Source organism: Harpia harpyja, chromosome 22 (genome assembly GCF_026419915.1).
Source record: "Harpia harpyja isolate bHarHar1 chromosome 22, bHarHar1 primary haplotype, whole genome shotgun sequence".
NCBI lineage: Eukaryota > Metazoa > Chordata > Aves > Accipitriformes > Accipitridae > Harpia > Harpia harpyja.
Window position 1 is genome coordinate 21,322,132 of NC_068961.1, and position 23,697 is coordinate 21,345,828.

The 23,697-nt window shown below is 42.0% G+C and overlaps 1 protein-coding gene across 2 annotated transcripts in view; it reads left to right on the plus strand.

Moving 5' to 3' along the window:
- Positions 1-23,697, plus strand: part of COL4A1 (collagen type IV alpha 1 chain) — a 127,773-nt gene that overhangs the window by 38,528 nt on the left and 65,548 nt on the right. For both annotated transcript variants that reach the window (XM_052773594.1, XM_052773595.1), the window contains exon 2: positions 15,822-15,872. In XM_052773594.1, coding sequence (XP_052629554.1) covers positions 15,822-15,872 — 51 coding nt within the window. The remainder of the gene's footprint in view (positions 1-15,821; positions 15,873-23,697) is intronic.

Genomic DNA, 23,697 nt, shown 5'->3' on the forward strand with positions numbered 1-23,697 from the left:
AGCAAGGATGTTCAAGCCTGTTTGTGTCTGCTTGCTTGTTATTAATAAATAGAAGAAATCTTATAGGTGAACATTATCTGTCTCCTTCTTACTATTTTTAAACTGCTCACAAAATATTTACAGCTATATCTCAATGTTCATCAATATTTGCACTTCTGCTGACCTCTACATGTGGAATGCAGGTTAGGCAAATGTTTAATTTCACGCAGCTATAGCTTTTCCATCACTCAGGAAGTTGCCATAGAAAAGAATGGATTTTCAGCTTCTCTTCTAAATCACTCTATTTCTGTTTCTGCAATGAAAGCTATTTACTTTTCTTTTTGTACTTAATTAGTATGGCATTTTTGTAAACTGTCAGATATTGAACACTTCCCTGGATGCTCATGAAGTATATTTTTATTTACCAAACACAGTCAGCAACTGAAGTGGTACAATAAAAATTACGCTGTATGCTTTACAAGAGGAAAAAAATCAATTTTTGTCAGCTTCCTGTCTAGTCAACAAAGAAACATAAAAGAGAGGACTGACAAGTTTGTTTCCTTTTGCGTCTGGCAAATGTTGCATACTAAAATAATATTTCCTGCTGCTATTTTGCTCTAATGTTCCAACATTCAAATTTTTATTAAAACTGGATTTTCAAATGTTGATTTTGAAAAATATGGGTTTGAAAAAATTGTGTCTGTTTTTCATTTGGGCCAGACAAGTAAATTAGAGTACGTGTGGATAGTACTGTTTTTTTCCTTGTGACTAGGTTTTAAAAATGCCAAAAGAATCCAATTGACCAGCCATGTTACTAAAAGTGAGTTCCACAGCTGAAAAAGAAGAAAATAAGCTTTTGACAATCAGTCTAGGTTAGTCTTTAGTTACTGATTTTGGGACAAAGTTGCTCTGTAATAGGTATGCTTATTTGCAGTGCAACATGCATCTAGAATGTCACAATCCAATTGCAAGTGAAAATGTTTTCTGGACTAAAGAGCTGATTTGTATAGGAAGAGCTGACATTATAGTTTCTGCCAGTATGAATATCCTGGTGTGTTTATGTAAGGGTTGAATTCAGAGCAAATTAGAGGACTGGGGCTCCAGGACTTCAGGGCAATAAATGCTACACTGATGATTTCCATTGCCTTTCTCTGAACTCCTTTATGCTGTAGGGCTCTTAACTAAGAACTGGATCCAACAGGAGGTGTAACCACCTCAAGTGTGGATTTAATGGGACAAAGTGTGAGATTTAGACCATCTAATTTGCACCTACGTCCCCCTTCCTTCCCATGTACCTCTGATGTTCATCGGGTGAACGAGGCAGCAACATCCCAAAAGGGATCCGATCCATCCACTCCCTGTAAGCCTCACGCACGCAAGTGCTCTGGGTTCTTGCAAGTCATACAGGTCAAGGTTAGCTTTTACATCCCAGTGTGGTGATAATGCTGCTCATCAGGTAGCAGAAGGCGTGGACTCCTCTCCATAGCTCCTAATTCTCAGAGGAGCGTTGCAATCCATAGATTAGGCTGTAATAAAGCTCATCTTCATTCTTTTTGTTGAAGTCAGGTACAAGGGAGTCATAAACCATCATAAACTGTGGGTGCCCAAGTGTGTTCGTGAAAGAGAGAGGCTGTTGCTCATGGAGGGAGATACTTCCCTGCTTCTGGCATTGCCTCTGCAGGATGTAGAGCCAGCGCCTTGTTCCAGATGTGAGGTGCTGCCTCAGCCATGGGGCATTGTAAAGTTCTTGCAAAGTGGACTTGTGAACTGAAACAGTGATGTGGGGGTTGCTCCTCAATTATCTGTCGGGTTGCTGAAATTTACAGGTGGTTTGAGGGTTGGGGTTTGGGTTTGGTTTTTTTTTCCTCTGCTTGTTTTTTTATCTCTAGACCCTTTCTTAAAGGACAACACCACTTGGACAAGCCCCTGATTATTACCACTTAGCTGGTGCTTCTCAGAGAGGAATAGAGAGGCCTTTGGGATCATTTGTTTGCAACAGCAAAGGAAAGGAAAAGCGCTTTTTTGCCCTTTGGTTAGTCTTCTTTCTGCTTTTCAGCAGTAGTTGAGTCTTCACTTCTTTACTGAGCAAGGGCTTTTGTAAAACCGTGAGCTCTGCATTTAAGATATATATTTCTTGCAAATTGGGACTCTTCAACAGCCCCAGCCATATCCATCTGGGGTTTTTAAATATGGAGTAATGTCCTTTGAAATGTAACTAGAACCAAGTGAATTGTTTCTGAAGTGTGCAGAGTCTTTAGGATAAAAGATACTGAATACTGTCTTGAAGAGAAAGCAGCTCATAGTCAATGGCATCCTTGACAGGAGCAAAAGACAGAATTCAGTGGCCTGTTAAGAAGCAGAGAAAGCAATGCTTCCCCCTTATGGCTTTTTAGGTGTCCGAGCAGATAAATGACTGACAATTTGTTGCAAAAATTATTAGTTTAACTGAACCGAAGCTGGAGCTTAAGAGAAGATGCCCAGGCAGATTGGTGACTGGCAATTTGTTAAAATATTTGAGAAAAATGCATAGGGTAAACTTCTGGTACTGCTTCCAACCCAAAAATTTTGTTAGGGTTATAATACAAATACTCCTAAAACAGATTTCACTTTAGGAAATACTCTTCCAATTTTAGGCCTGCTCTGTGATGCTGCAGTTTTTAGAACTGGCTGTCTGCAACAACTGGCTGAAATTTTTCACTAGAGCAATTAAATGCAGCTTTTTTACTGTAGCAGTGGTATTGTCATAGGATGAACCTGTTTGGAAGAGCTTTGAGATCTGTGGGGAAGAAAAGTGGGTTTATAAAATGAAATTTTGTTGTGTATTTTGGCTGGCTGGCTGCTAAGTAGACTAAACATGCTACATGCTTTTTAAATCCTGTTTGACAAGGATGTTGAACTGCTGTGGTTACTACTGCTGTTTCCAGAATACCACAAGGTTCTTAAAATGTACCAATTAATTGCTCGTTAACAATCATAGGACTCTTTGTTGAGTCTGCTGGCCAGAGTAAGGCTATCACTACCTTAGCTGTGTCCTCCTGCCAGTGTTAACTGAGGAGATGAGTTGAGCTAACCCCCTATCTAGTGTTGCGAAGTACAAACAATGTATTTAAAATTGTTTATGTTAATCGTTATTATTTCATTGTCAGAGTTTTTGAAAAGGTTGAGGTTCCTTTTAGAAGAAAAGACAACTTCACATGTGAGCGTTGTTTTAATCAAGAAATCATTTAGACAGTTCTGATAAATTCGTGCAATAAAAATTGCATACAGTCTAGTAAAATTTGATAGTCTTTAAATAGACCATCTGACAGAGTCCTCCTGGAAGGATTTTAATGACAAGTCATATATACCTGCAATATGCCGTGGAGGTCAGTGGGGACGTACCTTAAGGTTTTCCTTGTGGAAACTGCGGCGTTTGACAGATAGGGGCAAATCTTTGGGGCAACAGGGTGCTGCACCCTCTGGTCAGACGGGGCTGCGCGTTGGGGGTGGCCGTGCCGTGCAGGTACAGCCGCAGCTTCAGGGAGCGACTCTGCGTCGGCAGGCTGTCTGCGCTGAGGAACTGCTGCCAGTTCTCGTGCAAAGCCCTTGCTGCAGGTACTGCACACCCACGTAAAGCTACGCCGTTTCCTAAGCCATGTGAAGTCAGACTCGGGCAGGGCTGAGGGGACCGGTGATGGGGAGCAGAGGACGAAGGAGGGACAAACGGACACCGTTCATGCAGCGTATGTGACACGGAGGCAGGAGGCCTCCGGGGCAAGATGCAGCCCGGGGTGACGGTGTTACCTGCACGTGCAGGCAACCTCCTCCACTGGTGATGAACCCCGCTGCGGGAGGGCGTTAATGGGAAATTAGGAGTCGCATAAGCGAAAATGCAGTGCTCGGAGCCCACCCGGAGGAAAGCTGCGCTCAGGCAGTGTGAGTTCAAAACACAGCAGTCCGTATCAGTGCTGGATTGTATGTCACCTGGGTTTCTTCTCTGGCCCCAAGCCTAGAAGTCCAGTTTATCTTCTTGTGCTTTTCTCACATTCTTTGGTGTGCATCCCAACTAAGAGGATTTCGCCTCTCCGTTTATTTAGTCTAGGCAAGGATGGCCAAGGAAGAAGCCCTCCGCTTCCTAGTGCTGTGTTGTTTTAAAGCTGTTACTTTTAAATGTATTTGTTTACGTTGATGTTCGTGTTTATCAGCTAAGGGAAGGGAAAGCACCACTCAGGGACCTGCTGTAAACATTTGCAAAATGGCTTCACCGGCTTCCTGCGTATCCCTCCCGAGGCATCTCCTTTGCCTTCGGGTTTACAAAAAAGCCCTGCGGAGGGTTGGGGTGCTGGAGGGCTGCGTCTCCCCGGCAGACTCGCTCCTTCACTGCGCTCCCCGGTGCAGCAGGGGCTTGCAGGGGCCAGGCGAGTGCTGGTTGTTAAAGGGAGGACGTAGCAATGGCTGCGGACAGCGTGGCATAGAAGTGGCCTCTCCGTCAGGGAGACGGTCCTGGGCCCTTCGTGGCCCACGTGGGCGTGCGGGCTGGCGCTGCGGGTGGTTGCCGCCACGGCGAGGCCGCCGTACCGGGCGTAACGCTCGGCGCCTGAAACGGCAGCTGCGCGTTCGTGTCCCGCCAACTGCAGCGGGAAGCGAAGCCGCCGGCAAGGAAGCGGGGCGGTTACGTGGCCATGAGGGGGATGTCGTTCTTCTCCACCTTTTGAGAAATTGTCCCGCGGCAAAGGAGCTGGGCTTTGCAGGCACGCTGCTGCGGTTTGTCCTGCCGCTGGGCCGGGCGCAGGCTGTGGGCACGAGGGCTTGCTGCGGTGGCGGCAGCCATGGCTTCCTGCGCTCCCCGGCCCTGCTGAGAGAGGGCCGCTGCGTGCGAGAGGAGGGAAGGAGGGAGTCCTCCATGGCGGTTTCCTCTCGGCCTGGTTCTGCCTCCGGCCTGGGTCGGGGCAGCGTTGGAGGTGGAGGGTGGCCGGGAGGGGCTGCACCGCCTGACGGGCTGGCGGCCACCGCTGCCTCTCCCTCAGCCTCTGCCGAGTTTCGGTGGCGTTGCGTTTTGCCTGCCTGCTGGAGCCATTTTGGGGCAGGCTTTCAACCGCACCGAGCACCCATTCTCAGGCTTCCTACGGGTACCCTCGTGCTTGTGAAAATGGGGCTGTGCACCGAACACCAGGAGGCACAGAGGCCGGAGAAGCGATGAGGCATTTCTAGATAGAGTTCAGCCCTGCAGGCGTGGGTTTACTGAGAGGACGGCAAGGAGATGGCCGCCTGTCCCCTGCCCTGGCATCGCTGGCCGCTGCGGGCAGAGGCAGCAGTTATGGGACTCCGTTGTAATGACACCGTTTCCATCTTGCCGGGTTATGGCTGGATCCAGCCTTGTACCTCTAGCAGGTGCTGGAAGTGGCTGTGCGGATCCAGCCTGGAAGGCGGCAAGAAAAACAAACTCACGTGCTTCGTTTCAGAGACTGCGGTCGCTCTGCCTCATGGATGAGAATGAAGTTTGATGTTTGGTTTCCCTTCAGCTTATATGCCGAGAAACTGCTAATGCTAGTTGCACTAAAAAGACGGGTTAGAAGGCAGGGTGTTTGGGTCTGCGTTGTGCAGGACAAGGAGCAGTTTGCTTTGTACTCTCCAGAGCAGTTGCGAATGAGGCGGATGGTAAGCTCTGCAACAGCCATGGTGGTTCTGCAACAAGTTTTCCTGTCCTCCCCTCTGATGTTTTTTAAGTTAGCAAGATGAGGAGGAATGGGAGCTTCTCACCTGTATTGCCTGGCTCCAGTTTGCCCATTCACGAACTGGAAGAGTAGGATGGGGATTACTGGCAATGATTACCATAATTGAATTTAGGAAGGGTAGTGCCCTTTGAAATGTATTCCTGAAAGCGCTTGTCGATGGATGTCAGGAAGTCCTGGAGTATGCTCTTAATCCTCAGTTGTCGGTCAAGGAACACCAGTGACTGTAACACCAGAGGATCCTACTGGAATTTTTTTCACTTTGAAAATATAACTGAAAGTAAAGTTCTTCAATAGGAAAAGGGTACAAAACCGAATGGACCGATATTCACTTGGTAGATAAGAGTATTCTCTGCTTGCTGGAGGCTAAGCAGTATTTGGCAGTCTGTGGAAGTCAACCTGCTAGTAGATAATGCTGATGGGAGGCTTTATATTTTAATGATAATGCCATTAGTTAGTATTCACAAACCAGTTATCTGCTTTGAGCTCTGCAGAGCTGAGTGGTATAATGTGATATTCTGAAAATTTCACTAAGTAAGCAAATACCTTGATTGTTGCCAGAACTTCCTGTAAAAGAATGTCCTTAGAGGAAACAGTTGCTTTAAATGTAATTTTTGTCCAAATATGGAACAACAAGAATAACTTTATATTTCCTGTGAACTAACTGGAAGCCCCCTGGATTTGCATTGCTTTGTGAAAATGGTGTTCACATCACCAACAGGAAAGTCATGTTCACAGAGCAGCTTTCAGGGGACTCCCATGACCCTACCTCCAGGACGGACCCCTGGGGAATTTGGAAAAGAATGTCAAAAATGAGGTCCCAGCAACAAAACATTTCAGCTCCAGCAATCTGGTATTCTTTTGACTAAGAAGATGTAACTCTTTTTTTAAACATCTTTTTAGTGAAGTACTTCCAAACGATGCTAATTTACAAAATAAATATTTTCAGAAATAATTAATATTAAGCATTTAAAAATTAACTAATATTCCTTTGAGTGGCTAAAATATACTGGAGATCTCCGATAAGAATCTGCAGTCTGCCTGCAATTTTTGTATGAACATCCTGTAGGATTCTGGTAATACTAAAAACAACAACAACAAAACAACCCTCCCCTCAGGCGAACAAAAAACACTGCCAAAAACTACAATCAGCCCTATGTCCCAAGAGCCATAATGAATTTTTTTCTGATTGTATTCTATAGAGCTTTTCTTAAAATCAGTTGATTTTCTGAAAACTGTACAAGGCTTTTAAATAAAACTGGAGTGATTAGTTCAAGTTTCATCATGCAGGGTGATATTTCAGACAGTAACTTGCCATTCCTTTCAGATATTATTTATATCTTAATTTGGGATTTGCTTAAAGTTTTCCTCAGACTAACAGGGATACTTAACTGATGCACTGACATACTAGTAACCATGAAGTGCCATGGTTTTCCACTGTGTAAGTTTGTTCCAGGAGTTTTTTCATCTGGTCTAAAGCTATCCGTAGAAGGTTTATTAGGAGAACAGCTCTGCGTTGGCAGAGAAATGAGTGGGAACCACTTCTGCTTCCTTCTGTCCTACTCATGTACACCAACCTACAGCCAAAGGAGGTCTTCAGGAGAATTAGTATTTTAATTCTCCTTATCCATGCACGGTTTAGGGAGCCTTTGGAGATTATTAGGTCACACTTACTTCCACTGCTCAAACATAGGCATTTGGTGCCATTTGAGATATTTACATAGGCCTGGCAGATGTGACCCAGGACCTCAGGGAGAGCTGTTCCCACCTGGCCTGGCAGCTGGAGGCAGGTGGGATCCCACAGGACATCTTGAATGGCACTGTTCTTCTGTGCTATGTGAATACCGGATCTACAGAAAATGGAAACGACACAACCAAGGACTTTAAATAGCCTACTACATGACAGAAACTTCCAGTGATTGCTGACTAGAGCTGAACTTAATTTGGTGACCTAGAAGGTGAAAGCTGTAAAACCAGTAAGCTGTCCCTTGGTTCAGGGAATTCACTGAGCAGTCGTAGTTGAAGTCTACCCATGATTTGCTGGGGGGAAAAAAAAAAAAAAGGACATGAAGATAAGCTGCCAACTTTTTTTTTTTTATGGGGGAGAAAAAGGAGTTGGGAAAGGAGGAAAGACTGGAGCTTGCTGACATTATAAAATCATAAAATATTCCCTTTTGTCTATTACTTATCTGTCCATAGACATCTGAAATTGATGGGTTTGCAAATGAAAGAGAACTCTGCCCAATTTCTGTTCTCTGCTTTAAGTCCTGAAAATGAAGGCATGGTGACATTCCTTTTCCTGAACCATTTTGAGGGTTGAAGTTCAAATCGTCAGTCCAGGACAACTGGCTTTGTATCAACTCCTGCAAGGGACAGACTCCCTACTCTTCAGGCATTTGACCAAGGCCAGTCCTTCAGCACAGAGATCGCCAAGCTGCAGCTACCCCTGTCCCCGCAGAGGGTGCAGGAGTGACCAAAGGTGAGACAGAGTGCACCAAGTCGCTCTCTTCTCCTTTCTGACCGTCAAGAAGCCGGCAGCCCGCTGAAGCCCGTCTGCGCACAGCTAGCCTTCTGGTGCTTCCCGCAGTACTTGGGCGAGTGCTTGCGCTGAGGTTTCCTCTCTAATTACCAATTAATACTACTTGTCATAAAAAGTAATAGTCTTTATGATTCAAGCTAGCCTTAGCAGTTTATTCATTTTGAAGTGATGTTTTCTGTTCAGGCACCGCACTTAAATTGATCGTGGTTTTGGATGAGAAAGATAAAATATTAAGAATAATAAAATCACTAAGAAAAAAAAACAATTGAGAGGCCTTTTTCAGGAATTTTTAAATAGTACAGTTTGAGTTTTCTGGTTTTTCTTCATTTGTTACAAGCAAAGGAAATAAAAACCTGGGCTCACAAAGGAGTTGCTTTTTCCTGATGGCTACTTCCTCGAATTTTAAAGATGCCCATGTTCAGTGCAGTGAGGGGCTTTGAATCCACTCCTTCAGCTGGTGGATGAGTGCCGGTTTACCAGCCGGTGCTTGGGAGATCTGCTGTCACACGCAGGTAGTGCAGTTCCATGCCCAGCTACCCAGCTCTCGTGGATGCAGGATGAGTGCGAGTGGAAATGCCTTTGTACTCCAGTGCTTTGGGCTGTCCTTAAGGAAGGAAGATGCCCAGGTTCCCCTCTCTGATCTAATAGGGTTTCAGTGTGCCATGTGAAATGAAATCATTTCAGTGGGAGAGAGGGGGTCAGTCTTGCCTTTGAAATGTTCCACGGCACAGCAGGTTTCCGCTTCTAAGAGCAGTGAGCGTGGACCCTCTGAGGCAGAAGATAGCGTATGGTAGAACAACTCTTAAGTCCAGGTCAAACACTTAATGCAAAGTTAATGTGTTCTGAAGGAGGGTGACTTTGAGGTTTTGTTGTTGGTGTTTTGTTTTTTTTTTTTAAATCATGGCAAAGAAGAATGATGTACTTACACCAAGCAATCAGTTTGCTTTGACAACACTTTTACAAATATGTTTTTAAACCCTAGTTTAGGCAGGACACATTTACTTTTCCCCCCAGAGAGTTCCTGTCAACCAGTGTATCAATACATAACTTAACCTTTCAAAAATAATGTTTCAAAATACGTATGTTAATACTAATCCATACCTTGTTACTGTTGGCTAAGCAGAACTAGAAGTTTGTAAGTCTGTCATTTGGAGTTTTTTTAATAGGTGACAGTTCTTGTTTCTTGCAAATCACAATTTTTATCCTTTTGTTTAAATACAGTATGGTCAGATAAAGAAACAATGAAGCTTTTCATCCTGATACGTTTATTTAAGAAAAAAAAAAAAAAGGATTTTATACTGTTCAAGTGAAGCCATCTGTTTCCATAATCTAAAATAAATCTAATAGTACAAAGGCAAATAACTAAATTTTGCTAACCTGCTAAGACAGTCTGGATTTTTTTGTTATCCTCTTTGTTCTAGCTAAGTGTAAATCAGAAGTTTTAGCAACATGATTGTTTTTAAAGCTGTTGATGGACTGCAAAATCAGTTAATAAAAATATTGATGTTAACTGAAATATAGCAGTGATTTCCTCTAATGGTTCTTTACATACAAAAGAGCAGTTCAGCCAATTCAATACAGTTATATCTAAAGGGTAAGGACAAGAATAGTAATACAGCTAGAGAGCTATTTTGACATTCTGAAGAGAGAAGAAAGTATGAGAGGAATGCGAGATAAGTGTCCTGCAGCTGGCATCACCTCCCTATTCCTGTATTTAGTGGGATGTGAAACTGAAGACATTATTGATCCAGCTCTCGTCAGCTACGTGATTTGTACATACGTGTGCTTAGGAAGAAGTGCAGTGTCTGCTACGTAGGGATAAATCTCCCTTGGCCTTTCCTGTTGTGACTAGGTTAGTGTAAGGGTGGAAGGGGGTGGGTTTTATGGAGGGAGGAGATTCAGACTTAAAGCTGTCACTGTCAAGCAGCCACCCCATTGGCATAACCAGTCTTGGTGTTTCAACTTGAAACTGGTATTGAAATTCAGCTCAAATTGGGGTTTGAACTAAAGCAATGTAGAGTGCAAAATCTGCACTGTTTCATCAGAAAACTTCATCAGTTTAAGTGTCATGTCTAAACAGAAAATGTCATTTTATAATGAATGAATCATGAGATGAAATAATTATGATTATTTTTACTTTTTGAAGCATTTCAGCTATTAATTAGAAACATTGTAAATACTCAGAGAATTTTGATACCTGTGCTAGTCTCACCAGTCACCTGTTCACAGGATTTTCAGTCATTTGAAAGACATTGTATTTTGGGTAGGAGAAGTGACTACATTCCCTGGAATGAAAACTTTAACGTGAACAGAGTTAAGTAAACAGTGAGAATTTTACCTGTGTCTGCCTGAGACGTGTGCTTTGCAGGGTAAGATATGAACTTGACTGATACCTATGCAATTAGCCTAAGCTGGTAGTCAGCTCAGCAACTGAAACTCAGCAAGCAGAGTCAGAGCTGATGTTGTGGGAAAGAGAACTACATTTTGTCTTGAAAAATGCACTTCTGTAAGAGAGTGGAGCGCCCAAGAACTGACTCGGCCTTCGTACTTTTTTGGAGATCTCTGTAGCCTCCAGAAATGGTGCATTTCCAAATACAGCGGTTGTCTCCTCTCCTAGGTTGTTCATCTGGCTGTTTGCATCATTCCTGTGCGAGTTCCAAGTAATAGTCCTCAAAGGCCAGGAAAGTAGCTGGACATGGGAAAATGGGGCAAAATGCAACAAAAGTCTGTAGCCACGATCTGACAGGTGTCTTACAGGCTGAATTGCAGAGCAGAGTTTCTTCCATCCACTGCAGGCACTTCTAGCAGCCTTTCCAGCTCTGTCAGTCACAGGGCTTAGTACATGGCTCGGTACGTTATTCATGGAAGTTAAGATGCCCAGGTTGGGACGCCCATTCATTAGCAGCACTTTTTTAGAATTATACGTTAATATGATAGTAAATGAATCGCTCTCCTTTAGGCAAATGCTCAGTCTGCATGTAGCACGTTAATATGCACGCTGTTAAAGGGACGTAATCTTTTTATAGTTTTATACTGATTTGCTAGCGTGATTCATTAAACTTATCAGTTGCAGACAGTCTGGGAGAATGAAATGGAACGGAAATGCTTGTCAAAAAATGAAGCAATTTGTATTGCTAAAATGACCTTCTGCTTCTGGGCTGACTGATATTTTGTGGGAGGAGTAATATAAAATGAATGTCATCAAATGTTATATGAGGGGCTGGCCTGCGGTGCGAGGGAGCTATGGCTTTTTGAAAACTGCTAGCCTACCATGCAAAGTAGGTGAGGTATCACAGCGCACCTGGCCAAAATCTTTGGATTAGTCTGTAATTGGCTCCTAGACAAGGGATAAAGAGTCTGCCTTTTCATCCCTCCCCGTGGATTATACTTCCTGCCCAGCACCATTCCTTCTCTGTTTTGGCACTTGGAGGACAGCAGGGATTGCTTCAAGCTCCATGCACTTCCTGGGGAAGGCGTCGTTTCACAGAGGATGTCTGGGAGATAGAACAGAACTATTTCTCTTCATTTGTCTCATTATCTCTAGTCACGTGTGGCGGGAAATCATGAACTGGATTCTTTGTATCATGAGACCGATTTAAAATCATAAAAGTTTAGAAATAAGAATTTGCACAATTTCGGCTTGCTTACCTTGTGATGATTATCTTTATTCCTTCAGGGGGAAGTTTCCCACTTAGGACTTGGTTGTGTACGGTTCTTAAGTTATTCCTAAATGAGTACCAGAAATGCAGATCTCCTTGTTCGCAGTTCAGAAGATACTCAGCTAAATTTCTAGTGCTTTACAAGGAAGGAAGAGCTATTGTTATTCTCTGTCCCCTTCCGTCTGTAACTTCTAGCCCTCTGTTTTATCCTCCGTATCCACTTTTCTGTCCCTTTTACCCCTTGTTCTCATACATAGCCCATACTCCTTTCTGCCCATTTCAGTCTCTTCTGCTTAGTCCTCCAAGGTGTGCTTCATCTCCATTGAAAGCAAACATCCAAAATAGGTGAGATGGATCCCAGCCTGGAAGTGCCTGTTTCTTGCCATTGACTAGAGGGGGACCGCAGTGACTAGTAAAGATGTTTGTACCTACACTGGGTTAGGTGAACCCAGACCCTGATTCCCGTACCTGCTGCAACCATCTTGCTCTCTCTCAATTTCTCACCTCATTACTTAAACGCCCCTTTGACCTCCTTAAATTGACCTTTGATCCATAAGCTGTTTCCAGTCCAGCTCTCCAATCTTTTCAGAGGACTGAGAGGAAGAAGCTCATACTTCCTCCTAGTATGTGCAGAATCTTATCACATCCCTTGGATTCAAAAATACATTTTAGTAGCTGAGGATAATGCTGTCCGGTAGTGGCTGTCATGGTTGGCCAACCTTCCATCCACCTGCAAAGGTTACACTCAGTGATAGTAGGAGACGATGCTACTGTAAAATAAAGGCAGAGTTCTGTAGCACAGGTGGCCTGTTCTGGCAAAGCAGGCTACAGCACTTGACTGCAGATAGGACCTTATGCAGCTGTGCTCCCTGATGCTCAGTATTTTCTCACCTTCCTCGCCTTTGGTTATTCTAATTTGAGGCTTAAGAAACAGGAAAAATTGAATATAATTGCATCATTTTGGGGAGCACAAAGAGAGACCTGAAAGCACAAGTCCATTCTTCTGGCCATGCTAAATTTAAGAACAAAAACCAACTTAAAAATAAATAACAACATACTTTTTTTCTAAAACGGTGCATGTTAAATAACAGGCTGAAGGAAATATGCGGGGATTAACTTGAAAACAGATGTTTATAATGATTCAATGACGTATTTTAATTACATTCCCAGATGCAAATAAAACAGACTTCTGAATTTAAGGGATGTGTTGATAAAACTGATAACATTCTACATGATGCTGAAGGAGGAAGTATGAGCTGCAAGCATGCGTCCTCCAGCTGTGATCTCATCAGGTCTGAAAAACCAAGAGAGGTCACACTGGGTCACTTCTTGAAATGGGAGGCCCAATGTTTTTCTAGGCATAACCATGTGCTGCAAGGAGTAAACCGGATTATTCAGTGGGTGGCACTTTCTCTCCTGGTCAGTACTGAGTTGGCGTTGCAGCATGTGTTGGTGTCATTTTCAGATCTAATTCTCTTTCTGCAGTATATGATAAATACTCATTCTAATCAGTGTGAATTTTCATCTTTCTGTGCATTTATAACATGGTTAAATGCTGTAATAATGTAAGAGAAAAAATGTGATTATTTTTGCTTTATGTGAATATGGAGAAAGTTTGGCTTCAAACAACAAATTCAGTGGATCTACATATAAAAAAAGGATCTCAACAGAAGCAACAAATTTTTCAGGAGCTGGTACTTTAGTTTTATTAGACAGCCTTTAATAACTTTATTTTCAGTATTAAAGCCCCATTTCTCTTTAATGCTTTACTTTAAAAGAAAATGTATTTACCAGGTAAAAATGTTTCTGTATTATTTAACTTTCCAGAGTGATGATGTTTAGTGGTCTCATTGGAGGTTTTCCAAATTCAAAATGGATTAGGTACATTTGCTCTCGATTTCCCAGAAGTACCAAGGTCCCAGTAAGCTGTGGAGCCCACAGGTGTGGAGGGACCGGTGCCCAGCACCCGTGCTGAGAGCTGGCTCTGGAGAGGTGCCGTCCCTGACCGCTTCTGGATAACGGCTTAACAGGGCTGCTGAAGGATCTCGTGTGCAGCGGTGGAATATTCAGTGACACAAATGCTTTGCTTGTTTTCCTCCTAGTTTGTTTCTGAGGGGCATGACAACAGTAGAAGCACTAGACTGCTGAGTTACTCACTGGTTGCTTCATGACTATGAGGAGGAAAAGTGAGGAGCAGCCCAGATGCACTTAAGTGCACAGAAATACTCTGGTAACACAAAGCAACTGTAAGCTTTTACCTGTGCATCAGTTAATCTGACCTCTCTGATATGTTATCACCTTTCACGTTTTGCAAAAAAAAAAAATGAATGGCTATGGTTATGTCATAGAAATCCCAATCTTTTGATTGCTGTGACTTGATCCAAACAAACCAACACCCAAATCTCTCAAGTCTCCATCTTAAGACTTACGTGAACAAAGGCATGAAAGCTTTTAGTAGTATTTATTAAGGTAAAGGTCCCTTCCTCAAACACCTACATCAAGATCTTCTCTCCCTCACTTCTGAGGGAAGTGGCACTTAGGAGTATTTCGTGTGATGGGATCAGCTGTCGGGACTAGCAAGGCCAGCTGCACATTCCACCTTCCTTCCCCCCGAGATGGAAAAGCCCCTCTCCCGCACCCTCCCATCCACCTGCCCTCCAGAATTTCACATCAGAGAATCCAGATAGACTTGGGAGTCTGTCAGCTTCTATGCTGAAGTACCATCATTTTCTGGAGGTACAAGTTGGCTGTATTTTGACTTCAGTTTACCTAGTGTAGCAACCCCATGAGGTGGTGCCTTTCAGAAAACAAGGATCTCTATGGTATCTACTGGAGAATAATTCAGACTGGTTATGTTTTTATTCATGTTTTCTATGCATTCTCCTGCTGCAACAAATGTGCTTTTACTGAGTGGAAGGTTTCCTATCATAATGACAATTGCATTTGGGCATTATAGGGGGCAAGGAGGAAAGAAGATCACTTAAAATGTGGTAGATATAAGAAACAGGACCAGAACCCTGCAGCTAGACATTGCTTGGCCAGTAAACATTAACAATTGCCTCCATATCTAATATCTAACGTTAGGAGCAGTTTGCTCTCTGAGGGGCTGTGGTTTGACTCGATTTCATAAAGTATGTCCAGACATACTTCTTGATATAGTTTCCTGGGGTAATTATACCAATATTTAACTTCCTTTACAAACTATTCTCCTCCTATCTGAAGATTGCCACTTACTGATAAAAAAAATTTAGTAAATCAACATTAAGAGATCTCATGGTAAACACCAAAGGGTGTAGACAACATTTTTTGTCTTCAGAGAAGAAACAAAAAACGTATTCTTCAGGTCTGGTATTTTTCTCCTTAAGCATAGAAGATAAATCATGAACTGCGGTTTCACCATCCCTTTCTCCTCAAAGCAAAGGCACATATTTATAGAGGTTAGGTATTTATGCAGAATGCAAGCCATTTAATAAAAAACCGGTATTAAAGAGATGCTTCTACGACTGGATTGATTTTGTTTTAAATATTCTGTTGGGCTTTGAATGAATAGAATCCTAGCAGAGAATCCACTTGTTTTAAATTGAGACATTCACATTGCTAGAGGCAGAGCATGCGTGTATTCTATAAAAATGAGTTATTTTTTAAATGGTGGCCAAAAGACAACAATTTAGAATACAACAGTTTTCTATGGTTAAAAACTATAGCAGGTTTTTTTCTTCTTTTACAAAGGCATCTTTTATTGGACTGTGACTGAGACCAGAGGTGTATGTCTATGTAAAGATAACAAAGTATTGCGTTGGGCTGAAGTGAACGTTCCCCACACTGACCAGCCTTGCCGTCAGGGTGGTAGCGCTGACACCCCTGGCTCGTTGCGGTATGTTCTCCTGTCACCCAGTTCAGACAATTAATTCTCAATTTCTCTTTTATTTTCAGGGTTGTTCCGGTTGTGGAAAATGTGACTGCAGTGGCGTAAAAGGGCAAAAGGTGAGTAGGTCAGCTCTCTCCGCTTCGTTACCTTGCTTACTTAAACCACACGGTGTATAATCTCTTGGGAGGCGGGTGAGCTGTTGGTTTCAGGAACACTTGCACCGCCACGGGGCATCGCCACGGCCAGGCCACGTGCCCTTCCGCAGGGTTTCCCAACAGCAGCCAGCTCGGTGTCCGCAGCAGCGGAGGGCAGGAGGGCCGGGGGTGGGAAGCAGCCGAATGCCCCCGCTGCGGGCTGAAGCCCCTAGCCCGGCGCTTGGCCGTGCCCTCCCTCTTTCCCCATCGCGCGGGATGCTGACCCGGCACGCTCTCCCTTCCTGCACCTCGCCGCCGGGCTCGACAGCCGGCCACCGCTGGAAGCGACGCGAGGGGTTCGGTTCAGAGCTGCTCCCCTCAGCCCGCTGTGCAGGTTGCTCTCCCAGAAGGCTGTGGTGCGTCGTAAGCAACGTACCTTGACCAGGGTTAGCCCTGGGAGGCAATGACCTGCAACAGGAAGGAGATTTAGTAATCAGCTTAAATACAGAAAAGTGTTGGAGGTCAAGAAAAAAAACTATATTTAAAACTTTTTGACAGAACCTCGCAAATTAGTTTTGAAGTTCCTATTCGGCTATCTAAACTTTCTGTATATGAAACAGAAAAGGCACTTTAAAGGCTTCTTTTAAAGCAGTAACAGCGAAGAAAAAATGTAGCGTACTTAAGCATTCCATGAATTCCCCCTGTAAATTACTTGCTTTTGTAAATATTGTAGACATTCAATCGCTCTCCTTATCTCTTCCAATTTTGCTGTAGAGATTTTAATCTACAGTGTGTTCTGTTGTGCATGCACGTGTACTATATATCTACCATTATATGAGTGTAAACCAAAGGTTTTACCATTCTGTGATTGCACTGGGAACATTTTTTGAGGTAAGTTGTTTAGGTCAACTGAAGGAGTGCTTAGAAGACATGGGGGGTTTGTTTGTTTTTTGTTATGGGGGGGTTGTTTTGTTTTTTTTTAAATAAATATACAGCTGGTATTCTACATTGTCTCACATGCGATAGCTACGTATTTACGGATGAGGGTTTTAAGAATGTTTGTTGGTGGCTTTTCTTCAGCATTTGCCAGAACAAGGAATGTAAATTACTTAATTGGAGACCCAAGCAAAGATTGTTTTCTTTGTAACAGAACATAGATTAATTTGTGAGACAGATGAAAAGTGTCAAGGTTCAAAACATCTTTTAGATGGAGTCTCCTTTTTTTAATGACCCATTAATATCTGTTTAATAAAAGTCAGCTATATATATAAAAAAAAAAAAAGCAAAGATTTGGGAAAGGTTCAGAACTCTGAATTTATTCCTCGATATCTTGATCTTATTTTTCAGTAACAAGTACAAATGAGTCATTGTAGAATGAGATATACTATGTTATAACTCTCTTGTTGAAAGCCATTAGTTTTCAGTTCACAGAGTATGCTGGCATCTTGTAACTAGATCATTTTAAAAAATGATAGTTTGGGGAAATAAATTGTATTAAAGCTTATGCTTCATTTATTTCTGGCTGCAATCCTGACTCTCTTTGCTAGAGCTCTTGCTGGCATTTTTCATTTGCATGGTCGAGTCTCAAAAAGTTGTCTTTGAAAGAAATAGATGCTTGTCTGACATTGTAGAAGCCAAGACTACCCCAAATTAATGTAAATTATTTTAAAATGTAGAAGAGAGAAAAATTACCAGTCTATAGCAAGAGAAGTCATAGTAAATTCCAGATCTCATGCAAACTTGTCGCGCAAGTCGGTGTACTCCACGCTCTTCCTAATGGTTTCTGTCACAAACTTCTCTGACTTTAAACATGTGTATAGTGAAGTATTTACATAGTTTTAGACTATGTAGGAATTTAATTATTGACATTAGAGACGTTTAGACAGGTGAATGAATAGTTACACCTAGAAAAGAATATTCAAGAAAGGCATTTGGAGGTGTTTTGGAATGCATTTCAAAGTAACTTGATTCAGATCAATATATATCAATGCTTGCTCGTTATGTTAACACTCTGAGGCTTTCAAATGTGTACTTAGGATTTTGAACAGAAAACTGAGTTTTATTTAAGAACATCTGCCCCCCACCCTTGTTTTAGCCTAGTGCAGCTTTTCGTCCCAATTCTTTACATTTAATGCCTGTCTAGAATAAGGACAGCCTGCTACCCAGTCCCAGGCCTGAAGACAGAAGTTGGTGAGGGAAAGCGAGGGAAGCATCCTTCCCGCTTGCCTCGGTAATAAATATTTCTAGAAATGGTCTTTCCAACCAACGCATTTGGATGTGAAGCATGTCTCTGCTGAACACAGTTCCCATTAATGCGCACATCAGTAGTGGTACCTGGCACCTCAGAGATCTACGTGAATGTGGTTTACTCGGAGAAGGACTCGTTAGGAAGATCGATGCTAGCCGGGACCCAGGCCAGAGGAGGGCCGTCGTGCCCAGCTCTCGTGGTACCCCAGGAGACCGCCTTAGAGAACATCTGCTCTCCACTTCTCACGTAGCCACTTGCGTGGGAAGCACACAGCCCTTCTGCTCGGCACCATCCACAGCCAACATGTTGCCTACACTGGAAACCCTTTTGATCTGGCTTCCATGTTGCGCAGAAGTGCACAAACGCTGAAGGGCCTTTTCCAATCCACCCACGCTCTTCAGCAACGTAACCACACCAGTTTACTGCCGTGGGAGCTTCGGCAGCTGCGGAAGTGGGTGCCGGGTTTACCCTTTAATGCCTTAATTATTAACATCTGGAGATATATTTCCTACTGTAGTGTGGGAAGAAGTTCCAGAGCCTACGATTTGGGGGTGGGCTTTAATTAAAATACATTTGGCCAAATAATCATATTAATGATCTCACCAGAAAAAGTGTTGAAGATAGTATTTGACTTACAGGCTGTGAAATGCCCAAGAAATATTACCCAACAGCATTTCAGACATGGAAGAGTAAACTACATTGCCGTATTTTTCTCTCTCATTTGAGAATCTTTCCATCAGTATGACCATTTGGACGGTCATATTTAGAATACATTCAATACGTTCTCTCATTAGACTGCTTCCATGAAAATTGCATCTCTATGCCAAACTCCTTTAAGATGACTCATACTTTATCAAGGGCATATAATTGACAAAGTCTAAGGGTTTTCATCCCTTTCAGAAAATTTCAGAAAGTGAGTGTAATTGCAACAGATGGCTCTTATCCTATAAAGCCTTTGTTATTACACTGAACATCAGGCTGTTATTTTAAGCTATATAATGTCAAGTATCAAGTATTTGCCAAACAAAAGGTGCAGAAATTTTAGAAAAACATAATATTGCTAAAATAATACAATAATAAATAATACCTTACTGTTTTCCATTAGATAGATTAGCCTAAAACATCTTCATTTGTTTCTTCTTACACTTTTTATTTGGTTTTCTGCATAATAACTGACTGGTCTTTCTAACCTTGCTGAAGTGTGAGATCTGTTTAAACTGATCAGAGTTTTGAATGCTTGCCTACATTGTATTGGGTTACTCAGAAGCAGACAGAAGCTATGTTTTCTCATTTATGCCTACCTAGATTTTGAGAACAATTTCAAGCAGCTGGGGAGATAAGAAGTGCTAGCCATTAATGTGTGTAGAAAAAGCAAGTTAAGCATTTAATTACCATTTAGAACAAAGACTGTATAGAGCTGAGTAAAATTCTCCATGCACTGACTTTTTCCAAGAATGTTCATTCTCTCATTCATGACCATTTACGCTCCTTTTACTCCATATCAGAAATGTGTATAAATGGAGGTAACACTGGAACTTTGCTGTAACTAATACAGAATGATTAACCTTCTAACACTTTTCAGTTAGAATGCATTAAGGTATAAATTCTCATTCTTTACTATAAATACCATATGATGGTTGCCCTGCCTCAGCATTACCCATTAAAAGTTAGTCACAAGAGTATATCAGATGTGATTTTGTCATTGCACATGAAGTATTGCACTTTTAAAAAAAAAAAATCTCTACTAGGAAATTCTGAAAGAAAATAGAAAATAAGAATAGAATTAACTCTTGCATAACTGCTGCTTTTCAGGTTTTTTTGTTTGAGATGTAAGAAAAGTTGAGCAATTCACTTTATATTGGCATATTTTTGTTTGCCTGATTCTGGGACTGTATCTGTATTATTATACCTACATAAAAATTACTTCTGTGTTTCCCTTGATGGATGCATCATCCCTGTGTGGATTGACCATGCTGCAGAAGTACACAAACTGGCTTTGCTTGAGCCATTGTGGGTCTGGAAGCCAGCTAGCTCTGTTACTGGCTTAGGCTGACAGTCACTGGGACACCTCTGTGGTCCCCCATCAAGAGGAGCAGTGACCAGTCTTTTCTCTCATACAGTCTGCACACTCATACAGTCTTAGAGTCACGCATGGTTTTGCTGTCTGCGGGTGACTGTGCTTCTCCATTTCCTCTGTGTAATGAAGAGTTGACTGTTCCAGTCGGCTGTGTCCCTGTATGTTTGTTTTGGTTTGGTTTTTTTGAGGTATATCAGATTGGGAGGGCCTTCAAGGCTTTTGCTGTCATTTTAGGTATCAAAAGATAGAGCAAAAATATTTGTGATATTGCTGAGTTAAAACAATATAAAACCCCTTGTTGGAGAGAAGCTCCGGCAGTCAGTGGGAAGATCACTGTTAAGTACTTCTGAGTTTCCTTTACGATATAGCAGAGGGCAACAAATCAGTTCCTCTAGTGGAGCAAATCAGTAATCACTAGGTCTATGCTTTTCATATTCAACCTGTATTAGCAACATCAAGACTTTTTTAATCAAAAATGTTCCATTTTACACTTCCCATTGGCACTATTTCATCTCAGTGTTTACTATTTGGCTTTAATCAGTTCTTCCATAGTTTTGCTCAGTGTTTCTGTGTCAGTGGCTGCTGTAGGAACTTAGCTTGTGTACAGCAGCTGTTCATGCCTGAGTTGGAAAGACCATGAACTGAGGACACCAAGGAAAGTACAGCTAAATTATACATCCCAGAGAGGGACATAAAGTTGACAAGAGGGCTGATGGGCAGTGTGGGAGGAAAGATTGTGTTTGCAGCCTGGAAAGGGCTAATAGATAACATGAAACCATCTAATCCTTCCTGAAAGGGGGAAATCAGAAGACCATAATAAAATAAGCAAAGATACTCATCAGCTGCAGATCTGATATTCTTCAAGAAGACCTGTGGTTTATAGTTTCAAAAATCAGGCTGTTGTCACAATGTTTGTGTCAATTCTGCAGTGACACTAGTGTATTTTTATTGATTTACCCTTTCTTTATGTCACTCAGAGTAAAATAATCCTTCTAATTCAAATCAGGGAAAGAGAACATCTATGTTTCATAAAGAGAGCACACCAACAAAGCTGCTGTTCTTGAACGAGGTGTCAAAAGACTCTGAATAATACTGAGTGGGATATGCTAAGTATTGAAAGTTTTCTACAGTTTCCCAACTGGCAGACCAAACTGCTAAGTGGCATCTGGAGCCATTAGATTTTCTTCATTTTAAATAGTTACTTGAACCATTTGTCCTGTTTGCCCAAATGGAACCGAATGTCTCTGGCAACATTTTCTGTATTAAGATGTAGTTTTGCACTCAGTACGGTATGTATCTTTGATTAACACAAACTAGTGGATTACACTGATGAATGTATCTCTATGGAAAGACTGCTATAAAAGCAGATATCCCAGTAATATTATGTGATGACGTATGCTCGTATTTAGTTTTCAGAGCTGACTTTTAAAGGTTTTCACACAGTAGTGTTTCAGTTGGCATAAAATGACCTTTTAAGCGGCTGTTGCCAGATGCATATCTTTGCTTGGAAAGGTGTCAGTATAATAATCTCAGGCATTTCTTCATGGAATAAAACATGCTTTCTAGCCTCACAGAGTTTGATTTTACATTTGTACAACTGCTGTTAGTGTATGTCTTCATTATGGTTTCTCGAAGGATTACAGGGCCTTATTTTGATGTGAAGCATGTGAGCCTCCAGTGAAGTCAGTAAAGTTTCCCAAATGTGAGATCAAAGTAAGATGAGAAAAGACCTGTAAGATCTCCACTTCTCTGAAATCTGCATGCTCGGGAAGTGGAGCTACCCAGTGCCTGTGCAATACCCTTGCGTAGTTTGGAATCTTCCCAAATTTCAAATTTTGTCCATGCAAACAGAGTCACGCTTCCAGTATCTGCTCACTACACAGTGATTTTAAAACTTATGTCCCGGCGTGCAGTTTTCTAGTACCTGATCATATGCGTGACAGCACCTGTAGTCTGCTTCTGCTTTCTGTGTCTTCATCTTATTGCCCACTGATGATGCTGACAGGGTTTTGTGGGTTTAGATTGCAGGTCTGGGACAGCAAGTGTCTGGCGTACAGCAGTAGCTACATTTTGTAGTTTACCTCTCAGGCTTCTTTAAATCATTCTGCCATTCAATTTATATTGTGTTTGCTGGGGATCCCAGACCAAGCCAGCCATTATAATTGACAGTTCTGTGATATGTCAGTTCCCACACAAGAATTTAATACTTGAAGCACTTAATAATCAGTCTCTGCCTACATTTTTTCTGTAGCAATAGTCACAAAAAGCAACTTGGGCATGCATAGTTATTACTAGGGAACCACAGTAATATGGAAATCTCCTTAAGTCACTTTCTAGTCTTTCTAGCCAAGAGCAAAAAGTGTTTTGGGGGTTTGTTTTTTGTTTTTTTTTTTTATCTCACACTAGTGGTAGTTAGTTGTTTGTTTCTCTTTGCTCAGCTACCTCCTATTTCAGATTTTAGACCTATGTTTTCAGTGAGAGGTCATAACTTACATTAGTCATTGAAAACATTCAGCCATATGATGTTGGCTTTCAGAAAAGCAGATCTGAATTCTCTTAAAGTTTGGATTTCATTAAGGGTAAAAAGCCAAATTTCATACAAAATTCTCAAAACCACTTCAAGCAGAAGCAATAACAAAACTTGTAACCATGTATGACTGGAAGGAGACAGAACAGTAAGCAGCAGCATGAAAGTGAGATTTTTAAAGAGGAAACCTGAAGGAGCTGCTAAAAAAGTGATAGTGGAGTACTTTATCACACAAGCAAGTTCCCAACCAGCTAGAGAACCTCTTCAGTTTAGCCAAGAAAGAAGGTTAATATCACAGAAGGAGCAAGAACAGCTGAGAAAGCATTTTTAAGAGATGTTAAAAAGGATTTACACTTCCTTTCAGGTAAGTATAACACCTGAGAAAGTGTTACAGAACAATAAGTAAATTGAATTATAGACAACATAGCAAAGAAAGTTAACCTAAATGATGAAAATAATTATTAGCTGTCAGTAACGGCTATATCACCTTTAACAACAGAAGAAAAGCAAAATTAAGGTAAAGCCAAGGGAAAACCAACTTAGACTCCCATCTGGAAAATCATGTTTCTATCCCTTAGAATATTTAAGACTAACTAGAACGGCAAAACCTACCCATGAATTTCATAGCTCTTAAGGAAAGGTTCAAGGCCAGGTTGGATGGGGCTTGGAGCAACCTGGTCTAGTGGAAGGTGTCCCTGTCCATGGCAGGGGGATCAGAACTAGATGGTCTTTAAGGTCCCTTCCAACCCAAACCATTCTGTGATTCTGTGTTTCTGTGAAAGCATGTAGCAACTTCCACTGAAGTTCAGCTGGAACATTTCTAAATGTTTTGATAGCCAACAGAAATAATTCTCACCAAGGCTTGTGTCAAAGATCAATGTGCATAGTTGAAGTAAATACTGAGTTGAGCGAGTGAGTGAACACAGATGCTGGCATCAAGTTGGATGTCCTCTCA